General features: G+C 41.2%; 1 protein-coding gene across 5 annotated transcripts in view; it reads right to left on the reverse strand.

The window, feature by feature from the left end:
- The window catches only part of grin2bb (glutamate receptor, ionotropic, N-methyl D-aspartate 2B, genome duplicate b), a 135,971-nt gene that overhangs the window by 118,718 nt on the left and 2,423 nt on the right, over nucleotides 1–14,830 (reverse strand). For all 5 annotated transcript variants that reach the window (XM_086296001.1, XM_086296000.1, XM_086295999.1 and 2 more), the window contains exon 2: nucleotides 8,464–9,177. In XM_086296001.1, the coding sequence (XP_086152127.1) occupies nucleotides 8,464–8,472 (9 nt within the window). In that variant the 5' untranslated portion in view covers nucleotides 8,473–9,177. The remainder of the gene's footprint in view (nucleotides 1–8,463; nucleotides 9,178–14,830) is intronic.

The following is a 14,830-nucleotide window of genomic DNA, read 5'->3' on the forward strand; positions in this document are numbered from 1 at the left end:
TTTAGGGGATTTATCCAACTAGGGCAACAGTTATTTTTATTACTAACTGATCTGCAAGTTTTCTTCAAATTGCTGTCCAAACAACTCATAATCCAATGATATTAGGCTTACAGTTAAATTAAAACTGAGCAGCAAATCCCCACAACTGAGAGACTATCTCATAATGGGCATTTTTACAGAGGGAAAAAAACCCATCAGTTAATCAAACTGTTGGTAATTTCTAATCAGCTCCTCTTTGTTTAAAAATGGTCTTCACAGTCTGCGTACAGTATCTCCTGTAAGGATGAAACATTCTATTTCTGTGGGGCTGTTTTTTAAGAATAACTACAACTACATGGTGGCTTTTTAATAAAACGTATTCCAACTGTGAACATGTGTGTATTTAATTAAAACCCAGTAAGCTTAACAACATATCTTAGAGGTAAATAACCTCCATGCAGTACCGCCAAGGCTTTACTGTGACCAGCTGTAACACAGTGGTTTTATATTTACCACTTTATATTTTATATTTACCACATCCACACGCTGTTTAGTGTCAGGCTGCATCCACACGTATACGGTTATTTTTTAAATGAGAGATTTTTAATCTAGTCTACATGAATGCACGAGAGCATATCAAACAAACAGGTAATATAATCAGAACACTAAAAAACGTCTGGCTTATCAGAAGCCTATAAACAACAACACAGGCCGATGTGAAGAAAAGAACAGATAAAGTGTGCACCTTGTACAACAAAATCTTTATTTTGGGTTTCTTGGATTATATAGAGTTTCTGAAAATCTTCATCTTAAAAGTCCTTTTTGGAGTCTTTTATTTTTTCAAAAGCTCCATTTTCATTGACCTAAAACACAATTTATGTGTAGATGAAAATCCAAAAAGCTAAGAAAAAGCTGCATTTTCCAAAATATCCCAGTCTGTTACTTCCTGTTTTACTTTGAAGGTTTTGGTTTCACGTCCTGTTCTTTTCCCACCTTTTGTCATCGTATAGTTCATAGTGCTGTGCCATACTGCACATTTTAGTATCAATCAGTATCAAGTAAATGCAGGGAATTGCAGATACCAGTACCGATGCTGATACCTTAAGCCTATAACGCCAGTTCATGCAGGGCAGAGCAGTGTGTCATGGTTTATGAGATGAACCATCATCACTTGTGTGATGTATTTTGAACCTGGATTTTTTTGGTGACCTTGAATGTAAATGTGTCTGTCTTTGAATCCCTCTGGGTCAGCTTCTGCTTAACTGTGCTATAGGCAATAAATAAAACAGAGGTGACAGTCAAAACACGTATATTTCTTTCATTTTAAAAGGAACAATTTATTTAGCACAATTCAGTGGGCTACTGAACCTGATGGACTTTGTTCAGTAACAATTTATCGATGCTATCATGCTAGTATCAATCCAATATCACTGTCAGCATTGTTATCAATACTATCGATATTTAGATTGATCCACCTACGTCTAATAGATGAGCTGAACTGCTTTCATCTGCGTCTCATCCACAGTCATCTCTGAGTGTGTACGCTGCACAGTCCTGTCTTTCCCTTTGTCATCTGCTTTGTGTCACGATGGTCCGCTGTGCATTCCTGGACTCTTTGGATTAAACTTTTCTTGTAAACACTGTCGACTGAGTACATTACAGTAAGTGCAATCAGCAATCAGGGTTGATGATTTTAGAATTGTTATATCTGAGGGTAAATCCACTGAAAGTGTACACACATAGTATTTTTCTGTTAAAAACCTTCCCACCAGTACATTCTCCATCATTTGGGTTGGCCTTTACTGAAAACTCTCAGGAAACAGGAAACTGGTTTTAAATAAAAATAGTATCTGTAAAGCGATACTGGGTGTACTTCCAGTTTACTTCTGAGCCTTTGTTATGTCTCAGCTCCAATATTTTCCTGCTATTCTCCTCCAAATGGATGGTTTTTGATGGGCTGAGGGTTTCAACAGATGTGGGAAAAACTCTATTGCTGAATCTAAAAGCATCACCCAGAATGTGGTGAAGGAGACTTGTGGTTTTTTCCTGAAAGGCAACTTGTGTTTCTTTGTTGCGGGTATTTGTGTATTGTATATCATGTTGTAGAGCTTGCATTTTATGTTGTATCTGTGGCATTTGTAAAATGTATTGCGTTTGTATGGCTGCTACCTTGGCCATGTTTCGCTTTGTCAGGAAATCTCAGCTTAATGGGGCTTCCTGGTTAAATAAAAGTATGTAATGAATGCTAAAAGATTGTTTTGGGGGTTTTTTTTGTTGAATTATTTGGCCTACGGAGCCCTGCACTTGGATCTCCAATGTTCTCTTCAGTGAATCATAACATCAGGTCAGTGTTTTACCCGTGAAGTTCACCTGTGAGTGCATCGCAGGCGTGCACGGCTGCTGTTGCTGGAGGTTTTCAGGAAACATCAGTGCGTTTTCTAGTTTGAATATTAATGTGAGAGCTTTCTTTCAGCTCTTGGAGGCATTTGATGACTGATTGCAACAAATGTCGGGAGGGGCAAATTGAAATCTTTTATACACTGAGGATGTGATCTGCCCTCTGCGCTTGGCTCACACACACTCCTACACTTAGACCTAAATCTCGCAGAAGCGCTCACCTTCCAGTTTACCCTCCCGAGAGGTTAACTCTACCTTTAATCCTCCTCTCTGTCTCACTGATCACCTGTTCCACAGCTTCATTAAGGGGAGAAGAAGAAGAAAAAACGCTGACAGCCGCAGCTCCTTCCCCAATAAGTACATCTCGCTGCTTCTTGTTCGGCTCTGTATTTGAGCGGGGGCATTTTCCTCCTCATTCCTGCAGCTGTCTGCGCTTCAAACCCACTCTCGGTCTCAAGTCACGGCTAATTAATTGACAAGTTGCCCCCACTGAGGGTCAAATGGAGACAGATTCACTGACACTTTGAACAGGTTTGGCAAGTAGATACCACCTGCTGTTAACACTGCTAAATATAAACAAGACGGCACGGCACAGCAAGCCCTGCAGTAAAATCCTGATTTTACCTTACAGAAGATGGAAACTATGTTACTTTCTTATCCAGCAGGTGGTGTTTCTAGCATATCTGTAAATAAATTAGCCATCTGGCAGCAAGTTTTGTGTTCTGATGAGTGCCATCACACAAACCTATTTCTTCTTTTGATTCTAATATATTTGTTCCTTCTCTATCTTTCATCATCTCCCTCTTTGAAAACATAATTATCGCCTTATAATCCCCTCTTAGCGAAGTCATCTGCACAACGTGATTTCTCGGGAGTCCCGGTGTCTCTTTCTTGTGAGCCTTTTGAGGACAATATCATCAAATATGACTCAATCTTATTCTGCTATCTAACCCTCCATCAGTTCTACTTGTCTCTGCACCTCGGCCCTCGGTGCCAGATCTTGTCTTTTGTTTCAGTCTCTTCTATCTGTGTTTTAAAAAGAAAACCGATTAAAAAAGCCTCTCGCTCTAGTCCCTGCCTGTCGGTGGAGGAGCTTCAAACAGGCTCCCCTTGGCATGACATAAAGAGTGACTGTTTCTGATTAAATCTCTCCATGTGTGACAGTCAGATCGTGTTATTATCGAACACAGGAAGGATGAAAGAGCCATTTCTAGCTGAACATCTGCATCTGATACCTTGACGAAAAGAAAAGCATTTCCACTGAGGTAGCTGCAGTGTATATGGTGAGCAGAGCCTGCACAAACAGGCCAGCAGAAATGGTGTCGAGAGCACGCTCAGTTACAGAACGTGGGTAGCGGCGGCATCACAGCATCGGGCCCCCTTTTCTCTATTCTTAGCTCTTCCTCCTTCTCTCGCAGTCACACATGACTAGGTACTGAAGAGGAGAGGTAGAAGAGGCATCTTGGGTTTCTCTCACTCTCTAATAAAAATGAGATTGCGTGTACACTTTGTGTTATCACACTGTCTGTATGAACCACCAATCACCATTTTAATCTATCTTTTATTTTTTTTATCATGTAAATGTATAAAAGTGCAACTGACTGTCCAAATGACAAAGTTCTACGCTGGGCTGCCATTGTTTTCTATTGCTATGCTATTTCTCCAGCTAAATACAGACCACTTTTGGCCCGGGCAGTTTAATTATTCATCGCTTAATTTACATGCCACACAAACACGTATAAATATGAACCCCGTATGTTGCGGTAAACACATTTAAATTGCCATTTTATGTTGCCAAAGCTAGATGTAGCACAGGTTAGGCCAGGCATTACAAATGATGTAACACCAATACAGCCGTAAATATCAAAAGATGCTCGATAAAGATGTGAAATAGCTGGTTATCTAAAAGCTGATTCTCACAGCCAGATGGTTTCTGGGCTAAGAGCTTATATGCGCAGATAAAGACCAATAAATGAAATTTATTGGATGTAAAAGTAACATCTGGTTGACAGCGCATATAATCAGAACCTCAACACAATGGGTTCTTATTATGGGGTGACAATGTCTCTTGTTTTCTCTCATATTTGTATATATTTCTCTTGTTTGCTAGAGAATGGATTTGAGCTGATAGAAACAGGAACTTAAATAACCACTTGTTGCAACCAAGGTATGCAGAAGAGCATCTCTGAAACCTGTCAGACCTTGAAGGAGATGTGCTACAGCAGCAGAAGACCGGGTGTCATTCCTGTCCCCCATGAACAGAAAGTGAGGCTGCTGTTCACTCAGCATCGCCTGCTGTCAGGTCGTCTAATTTCTCGGCATACCTTTGGGCCCTTTAGTACCAACTGAGCATCATTTAAACGCCACAGCCTGCCTGCGTACTGTTGCTGACCATGTCCAAACCTTTGTGACCACAGTGCACTCATCTTCTGATCGCTGATTCCAGCAGGAAAGCATCGTGTCACAAGGCTCAAATCATCTCACCAGATCACAGTTCAGTAGACCACCTTTGGGAATTGGTGAAGTGGGAGATTCACATCATGGTGCGGCTGACACATCTGCAGTAACTGTGAGATGCTATCGTGTCAACATGGCTCAAACTCTCTGAGCACTTATTTGAATCTGTGCCATAAAGAATTAAAGCAGCTCTGAAGGAACCCGCGTGACAGCCGAGTAGCTCATCCAGTTTGGCTCATTTACCTAAAATTATTTCCAAATATTTTTTAGTAGAAGAACATTCTGATTCTTGCCTCCTGTACTCGATGCAAGCAGCACCCTCACCTAAGACACGCTGAAGTGTTTTTTAGCAGTAGCCTGCTGTGTGCTAAATATTAGAAAGTATGACTTCACAGTTCATGTGTCACAGACATGAGTCTCACCTAAGCTTCTCTCTCTTTGTTCCCTGTTGCAAGATTTCTTTTTGATGCGATGACAAAACAGCAGCTGGGTGTGAGTTTGACATCACTTTTACACCAACAAAAAGCAATTTTAACCTCACTGTTTGTCTACCATTTAGACACCTAATCACCGGGAAACTGCTCAGTGGGTCGGCCCAGGGACTTTACAAATTCTGACGAATAAATAAAAAGAACAACAAATCACCTGAGAGATGACGCGAGGAACCAGTCGCTCTGCATAACAATGAAAAATTAGGCTGTTTGTTGACCGTAAAAAGGCAACTCCCGTACAGCTACTCGTACCGTCGATCAAGCGAGCGAGCAGAGGTGCCGCAACCAGAACAGAACAATGTTACTCCTACAGCGTAATTTAGAAGGAAAGTCAGACTAAAGAGCTTTCGCTACATGTCGTCCTACCTAATCAGCTCTGAAGGGCCTCACTTGAAGGTGAAGTGAAAAGCTGGCCGTCATCTCAAGAGAGGAGGTACAATTACTATTAGAAATTCACATGGCTACGCTCTGAGGGTTTCTCACCTGCACTGAGCGGGTCAACCGCTGCGTGGAGTGAGTGCGAATGTTAAATTGTTGGTTTCAAAGTTGATGAAACTTGGATCTAAAGCTGTCGTTCGTCAGCCCACCGGTCGTCGATAAGCACGGTGGAAGGGGGCTGCACTGAAATGCATTCAAACTGATAACGTGGCAGCACGTCTTATCTGTTCAATCTGGTTTCTAATAAGGTGTCAGAGCTGTTAGGTGTTGCGTCAGTTCTACCTTCAGGCGGGACTGTTGTATTTACCTGAAATATTAACACAGTAAGATGCTGTGAGGACCTGCGTGCCAGGCAAACTAATTGGAAGCATGGAAGCAGAAAAAAAAAAATACTGAACAGGATACACATGGAAGAATCCAGATTTCAGCTGTGAACTGGCGACTGAGTGAAGAGCATCTTTTCAGAGGTTTTTTTTTTTTATCATTATACACGAAGGAAGAACCCCACAAATGCATGGGTGGATGAGGAATTTCTGCACCTTAGCTGCTTTGCACTTCTGCCTCTCCCTCTCTCTCTCTCTGGCTCTGGGTAAGCAATAAACACCAGGCTGCTCAGCACCTGTAATCCTTCGACGACTCAATCAACATTTGTAAAGCTGGTCACATGAGGCTCGCGTCCAAAACTGACTCAGCCGGCTGTCTCTGAGCTCCAGCATCAAGATCTCGGCTCGGTACCGTCATGGCAGTTCACTGCTGCCACTCCGTTCACGGTTCACCGATCAAACTAAGGGCCACGCTTCCCGCCTGACAAGAGAGCCAGTGCTCAGATCCAGTAATCCTCTCTGCCCAACCCGCCCTCCGGAAAAACACGCAGCATCACAGCGGCGCAACAACAACGCACACCCCTCCAAGGCCTTGCTGCTTATGCACTCCAAGGTACATCTGTCTACAAAGCTGCCTCCTTCATCCAGTGTCAGTGAAGCTCCCTCAGGATTTGGCGCCTGCGCCTGGATCTTTGCCTGTTTTTCTTCCTTTTTCTTTTTTGTCTGCCACGCCTTAACCCCTCTCCTGCTCGCTGTCATCATAACGGAAAATCAGAGTGTTGAAATGGAAAACGAAGTTTTGATTGAAATACTGTGGGCAGGAATTTGGACACCGCGGAGCCTGAACAGCATATGTTAATAAGTGAGCAGAATACAGCCGGTACATTGTTGAAGCTGTTGTGTTTTGCGAGGGAGGGACACACCAGCTGTCACACCTCCTCCAAGTCACGCTTCGGCAAAGACGTGCATCATAATCAGATAGTTACATCAGACTCCTGTGAGCCGGCGAGCGCAAATTAGTTCAAAGATTTGGGAGCGTAAACTGGCCTCACCCGTTGCTAAACACCAATCCGGCCAAGAATCTAATCCGCGATGCCACCAGGAGACAAATCCTAGAGCTGCTCTGCTGGCAGGAGCCGGACGCAGTGACAGAACAAAGGATTTTGCACATATTCTGTTTCAAAACTGTCGAGGAAGACACGAACGCACTTTCCCCTGATCTAACGGTGCGCTCTGTTGCTAATGAAAGCCATGCAAATTCTCCTTTAAAGGCTTATTTTACTTGCAGCCTCTCAGACACCTCGTTCCATTGTCTTTCTGCGCCCCTCCAACTTTTAAATATGCCTTTCATCGGTCGAACTCCTGAGCGGCTGCCAGGAGCACGAGCTCAGCAATAAAATCGGCTTCAGCTTCCTCCACTCTGTTGCTTTATGCAGTCACTATTGTCTAGACCTGTTTTCCCTCGTAAAGCGGCACAACTCCTCGTTTTGATGTGCTTATTGAAGCTAGTGTCTCATTATCCCTTATCTCAACACCGAGCTCCCTCACAAAGCACCACGAGAAAGAACAAGTGACAAAAACAAAAAAAAACCACACACACGCAATTTGTACTTTTTTTCCTTTTGCACTATAAATGTTTTGTTTCTTCTGTTTCTTGTGATTGCTCACTCTTACTGAAAATAAACATGGCCACAGAAAGTGACTTACCCTCTAAAACAGGCCTTTTGTTAAGCAATGTGCATGAATAGAACTGAAGATTTATTTAAACTGCATGAAAAATGTGCAGTGTTTTATTATCAGACCTTTTTTTTTTAACTATACGGAAAAATACATTTAGTTTGACCCGATCAAACCATGAAGGAAATCCTTCATATTTCACAAAGCGGCCATTAAGCCATTATTTCCACCTCCTCTCGTAGTTTACATGACCTGAAATTATCATGAACGAGGGCAGTTTCTAAGAAGGTTAAATAAGGGTTGAGTTAATCGCAACTGCCGGATATCAGCGGTCACAGTGGTGGCAGCGTTTCAGATGTTACAGTACATGTGAAAGTTCATTAAGTTGATTAAAGTAGTAAAAGCTGTGAAATGTGAGAAAAACAAGGCAATCTAAGTCAATTTTCAGTGGGAAATGCCACCCATTTGCAGCCTCTGAAATAGAAAGAATCTGCATTTGCATGGCTGCTAAATGTCATTTTAAATTGCACGTCGTTTATATTTGTGTGTGTCACCTTAGACTCCGCTGAGCTGCTGCGATAGAGATTTTATTCACCATTTTCTGATTCCCCGGCTTATCAAAGATGTAATTTGGGGTGAAGTTTTAAGCGATACCCATGGACACATATGCACAGCCCCAATTACTTAAATCACTGGCCTACCTTGAACATTGCCAGCCCGGATCTCCTCTCTACTCTTCAGAACTGGCATGATGGAGTGATCTGGGATTCGACTCCTCCTCTCATAGCCTCGGATGAAGGGATGGTGGACAGACGAAGGCACACGCGGAGGGCTGAAAAGTGAGGTCTAGCAGGCTGAGGGATGAGCAGAGTTGTGCTTGATGGGTGGAGAGGGGTGACGCTTGGGCTGTTATCAGTGTGAGGGGGTAGTGGTAGTGGTGGTGGTGGTGGTGGTGGTGGGGTGGGGGAGAGCAGGAAGGTTTAAAAAACCAAGAACAAAAAGTCTAATCTGCAAAGAACCAGATCCAAACTGGCTGAAAAATGCTTTTCACTGAGCGTTTTAGAAGAATTTAAAAACGGATCATCAACTCAAAATGTCAGCACTCTTATGGGGAAGAAAAGCCGAATGATGGCGAACGGAGAGTGTCGAACGGGCGGACTTTCATTCGTCTTTTTCCATCTGATTGTCTTTCCTCTTCCTCCAAAGTTGGTGATGCAGGTCTCCTTCCTCAAGTCTGCAAGTGTGTGAATACTGTTGCCGTGGAGATGAGGAGATGAGCAGCAGTGTGTGTATATGTGCGCGTACTCTTCGTCTTTTTCTTCTTCTCCTGCTTCCCTCTATTCCTTCTTCTGTCGCTCTGTGCCTTTGCTTAATTTAGCCAGTCATGATCCTCGGCTTGCCGGCCCGCTCCTCGTCTGAAAGAGACAAGGAAAGAGTCAGATGGCCGAGTAAGGCTGCGGATGGCTGAAAGCCACTGTGTACACAAGTCAATTGCCTCTGAGGTCAAGGCTTAACTCAGTCAAGCCGCTGTGTCTACATGCCCCTTTCACTGCAATCTGAATGTGCTGAATGTTGTTACATTGTTGTTGTTGTTGTTTTTTCACAGGAGATACTTTTGGTAGTTTTTTTTCCTTCTCAGGCCTTTATAAGGTCTGCCTGTACTCAATAAACACGCTGGCTTTAAGGCTCGTTATTAAATTAATGAATCAATGCAACACTGATTTTTTTAGGTACGATTTTTTGGAAAGATATGCTAAAAAATTACTTTCTTCCGCCAGAATATATACCAACACAGAGCACACTAGGAGATTATACATCCACATCCTGGTTTTCATCTGTTACTGTTTCAGATTGCGATTGTTTATGTCTGATCATTTCAGAATTGCAGCCCTCAATTTATCACATGTCACATGATGCACATTACACCAGTGGGGATAGGCATGAAGAAGACAGCTTAAAAAGCAAATGCTGAATTTAAAATATTCAAAAACAGGAGTTGGCTAGTAGAGTGTGACTGAAATCCTCAAGACTCTAATATTTTATAGCTATAGATATTTATTCCACTATGTGCTCAGGTCAGCACACAAAACAAGTGGCTGTTGTAAAGAATTCAATGGGCTTCTGGGAGTTTTATGGGAGCAGGACAGTACTTTTGGCTTTAAGCTTAAAAAGTCTCTGGTGTGATTCCCCTTCATGGTTAAAAGTGTCATTATTGATTTTTGATCAATTTATTGTTTTTCAAATGTGCAGAATCCTTAAATCTATGTGCAAATTAAATGATTGTTTTTCAACTTGCTTGTTCCCTGTTTTTACACAGATCTTCCAGGGCCGACAGAGTAAAGCAGCGTAGGCTAAAGGTGGGAGGATCAACCCAAATATCGACAGTATTGAAAACAACGCTGGTATAGGTGTCGGACCGATACTAGCACAATAGGATCGATACTTTGTTTCTATCCTCTAACTTCAGTATGCCTGTTGAATTGTGTTGAAAAAATAGACCTCAGACATGCAGTATGAAAAATGTTTAAACCTTTTTATGTTGACTGTCACGTCTATTTTATTTTTAGCATATTTAAACAACAGAAGCTGACCTAAAGTGCTTTAGAGACAGCGCCATTTACATTCAAGGTATCCAAACAAAAAACAACCCCAGTTTCAAAATACATGAAAATCTGAAAGGTGTGTTTTTAATTGTGATGTAATTTGGCACATGAACAGCTGATCACAGGAATCATCCAGCCTGCTTCAGGAAATAAATAAATAAATAAATCCAAACTTTCCTAACCTTAATGATCTAAACCAGTCTCAGGGATAAAAAGCCTGCAAATCACCCCTACTTTGTCTTTCCCATGAGTCTGAAGACATACATCTGCATACATTACTGAAAGATGATATCCTTTCAGGGATGACAGCTTAAATTCTCAACACTATCAGGGTCATTTAAGTTAAAAAAGTGTGATCTGGTTGTTTGGGCTCTCTCCTCATGCCAGGCAGCTCTCTGTCTCTCTCTCTCTCTCTGTATTACCTCCCTGTCATTTGCATCAATGGTGAAAATAAAATTAGGGCTAAAGTTCTTTTGAACCAGAGAGCTCTGACTTTCTGCTTGTCCTGTCCTGCATTCATTAAACAGCGACATTGTCATGCAGATTATAAGCTTCAGATATTGCATGCCTTTACCTTTATCTATTTTGTTGATTTTGCTATTGTTTCTATGAATAAAAATATAAAAATAAAAAGCAGGATTGGCTTTGAGGTATCTAGGACAACGCTCTTTGGGCGAACTACTAGAGGCGTAACTTATTCTGCAAGTGGACTAAGAGTAGTGGCATAGAGGGACCAAACTTTGAAAGAAAGGCCAAAGTGGCAGAGATACAATCAAGAACAAAATCAGGGAGAGAGAACACAGAAGGTGGAGATTAAAGAGTCGAAGTGACAGGCTTTGTATTGAGGCTAGGCTAAATTTGGGCGCAGCATTGTGACTCAGGTTGTGGATTTTAATTCGACCCTAAATCATCGTCAGCTGATCTTTTGGACTCCTACGTGGTGTCTTAAAGGGGAGAAGAAGGTACAAGTAAAAAACAAGTGGACGTCATCATCAGACAGCAGGTTGAAAAACACAGTATATACGCAGGACTGGATGCAGCCATGCAGATGCATTATTTAGCTTTCCGTGCTTGCTTTTTAAAACAGCGGGAACGGATAAAGCCTAGGCTGTTAGAGACATGAAACATTTATGGGAGGAAATTAACAGCACTGTGCATTATTCTACGAAAGAACAAGCAGAGCAACTAATTATTATTTACACACTACAGGAACATTTTACTTAATATGTACAAATAACTTTGAAAGTAAGTTATTTTTTACAAGGAAGTGTTTAAGAAGTGTTAGAAATCATAGTTAAATGTTCACGGTGAGTTGTTTTTTTATACAGAACTACGTGAACTTCTTTTTAATGTTGGCATTAATTGTACATTCATATATTAAATGAATGTTACATTTGATTTGTAAGCTGAATTAAATGGTTTTTCCTCACTCTGGGTCGGACATCGCATAAAAAAATTGAATAAGATTCACCGGCCACCACTGACAAACTTCAAAACACTGATTAAGTTTTAACGGACTGCAATTCAAAATTGCAAAATGTTTTTGTGTATCGTGTAAAAGCTCCACTAAGGACCAGAGTTGCTGCAGCGCATCAGTCTCGTGCTCTGTGATGGCTTGGTCACATTAGATGACCACCAGCTTGTGACCTGGAAAAATCAGCGGTTCCCAGTTGCAACCAAAGACAAGGTCACCCAAACATCGAGCACGCAACATCCTCATCATCTGGGCAACCACTTTAGATTGAAAGGTGACTGCGGAGGCAACCTGTCTCCAAAGATTCGCACCCCACCACAGTTTGCGGAGGAATTTTTAAATTTCTGTTTTATCTCTCTGAGGTTAGAGCTCAACTCTGAATGTAAGGAGTTAATGTGCATTGCTGTGTATGCAGATAGCTGCGCATTTGAGATTCATCACAGTCAACTGATCACAAACATGTTGCACATTAATAAGGTCAAATTCCCAATTTGACCTTATTAATTTACAGACTAATAGCAGACTAACTCTGTCTTGATGCATCGAGGACAGTAACTGGTCCCCATCTATGCATAACCATTACAAAGGCAAGAAACCTGCAAGTTCATTGCACATGGTCGCAGTCTCAAATCACTAAGTTCCCTTGTGGTGGTATAAAATGATGTAATGATCCATCAGTATTAAAAATATCTAAGCTGTAGCCTGACTAATGTATGCTATGTCTAGTTTTTCATCCTTTAACAGATCTTTACTGGCACACGCTCATAAGATGGGATATGCCTATTTCTGGCAACATGTGCGTATTTATTGCATCTTGAAGTAGATGCAGGATATGTAGGTACACAGAGTTTAGCCCTTAGGAAAACTGTCAGAGGATATGTGCATGTGTAGAATTTTAATCCCGTCTGGCAGTGAAATGAATTATTCATTCAACAAATTTTATTTACAAAAATCCATCTTTCTCTCTGACTCCTTCTAATTATCTCTGACTCTCATAGTGGCATTAATATGATTCTGATGGCTTGACTCGTAGAATAATGCGGTACATCCTTACATAAACCTTTTGCATTAAACAACTGGACAAGGCTTATTTGTTTATTCATTTAGTATCCTCGCTATGAACCAACAGCTTCTCAAAATATTGAATTATGCAATCCCAGAGAGCCATTTTATGGATGTAAATGTGAATGCTTTTATGGTTATGTATACGTAACTCAATATTACTCAAAATGAACAGCGGCTAACTGATTACTTGTTTTATGGCATGTGAAATTAGTTTGTTTTTAAATGGTGATTTTGTGTTTTTCATGTACAGCATTAACGGACCAAAGTATTGAACCACACATCTGAATTCAGGTGTTTTCAGCCCAGTTGCCACTGATGTTTAAATCAAGCACATGGCCAGCCTGCCTGTACAAACATATGTGAAAGAATTTTAAACGAGCTCTCCGAGTTTGAGCGTGGTACTGTGATAGCATGGAAACTTTGTCAGTTTTTAAAATTTCATCCCTCCTAGATATCCCACAATCAGCTGTTAGATATATTATTGCAAAGGTGAAGGCTTTAGGACTTAGACCGTGCCAGGTTACAGAGCAGTGCGTAAAAGTCGCCAACACTCATTAACATCAGCACAAAAACTGCGCCGGGAGCTTCATGGCTTTGGCTTCTATGACCAACTGGCTGGTGTAATGTGTGGCCCAGTACTTTGGTCTATATAGAGAACGTCCAACATCATGTATGAAGACTGCCTAAAAATCATGTTCTATTTTACAGCTGCTTATGAGAAATGCCTAGAAACTGTTTTCATACTGACACAAAACAGATTACATTAATAGGAGATCATTAAAAGGTGTGACTCTTATTATTTAGTTATTGTTATCCTGTAGTTATTCTTACCTACAGACTCAGTTCACTTTTGCTCTCTTTTGTCTAATGGTGCATTTTAATCATTTTTAGGATATTTATTCTGTTTTTACTTTTTAACAGCTAACTGGCATCAAGAATATAAACACATTACTTGAGTACAGGCAAATTCTCACTTTGTATTGATTTTAAAATCTCACTGATCATACATCTTTCATCTGAAGCACATTAAGGGCTTATTAACCTGTTACATAGGGCAGGGCGTATACAGGGCGATCTGCTGGTTATCCCAAAGTTTCTGCTAGTAGACAAAGGTCAGCAGGTGCTTGCTGTCAGAGCTGCCAAACTGTGGCACAGTCCGACCTTTGAGGTCAAAAAGGGAACTTCTTTACTGTCTTTTAAATCTCTTCTTAAAACATTTTTATGGAAAAGCTTTCATGGATGTTTAAAAGGTAGCAATGTTCTTTTATTTTTCATTATTTGCCTTTCTGTTTTTTTCCAGGAGTTTTTTTAAAGCTTATAAATTTCTTCCTGTGAAGCAGTTCCTAACTTTGTTAAATATTAGTATTATTTACCTAACCATTTTAATTTGAAATGGGACTTTATAGCCTAATTCCCAGCATACAGTCTTTTGCATCGCCTTTAGTGTGCACTGTACTCAATAAAGTCCTGCTGAAGAGTCAATTAGAGCAAAGCTGGTGTATGAGTGATATTAGGTCTGTGATTTATTCACTGTCAACGATCTGTCGCAGACCCACTGGGGAGGAAACAAGAAGAAGAAAGGTAACACAGGAGGAGGATGACATCAGTTTGGCACTGGCTAACGCACCTCCACCAGCTTAGGCGCACAATAAGGAATGAGAGAATAGTAATGAACAGATGTAAATCCATGCACCTGCACGCTGCACTGGACTAACTGAGTGAGTCACCTGGTATAAGCTTCATTCTGCGCGTTAGAAATAGTGCATGAGTGAGGGATATTTTGTGCTCCGAAGTGCAGCTGAACGTGTGAGAGTGTGAAATTCTTGAAGATGTAATCTCAATTATACAGACTTTTTTTTTTAAGTGGATAAACAACCAATTAGTCACAGAGCGACGACGAAAGGTGAAACCGTGCAAGCAACTGTG

Source organism: Aulonocara sp. 'chitande type north' Nkhata Bay, linkage group LG6, assembly GCF_057382095.1.
Source record: "Aulonocara sp. 'chitande type north' Nkhata Bay isolate Kocher_YH1m ecotype deep benthic linkage group LG6, A_spYH_male_GT1.1, whole genome shotgun sequence".
NCBI classification, from domain to species: Eukaryota; Metazoa; Chordata; class Actinopteri; order Cichliformes; family Cichlidae; genus Aulonocara; species Aulonocara sp. 'chitande type north' Nkhata Bay.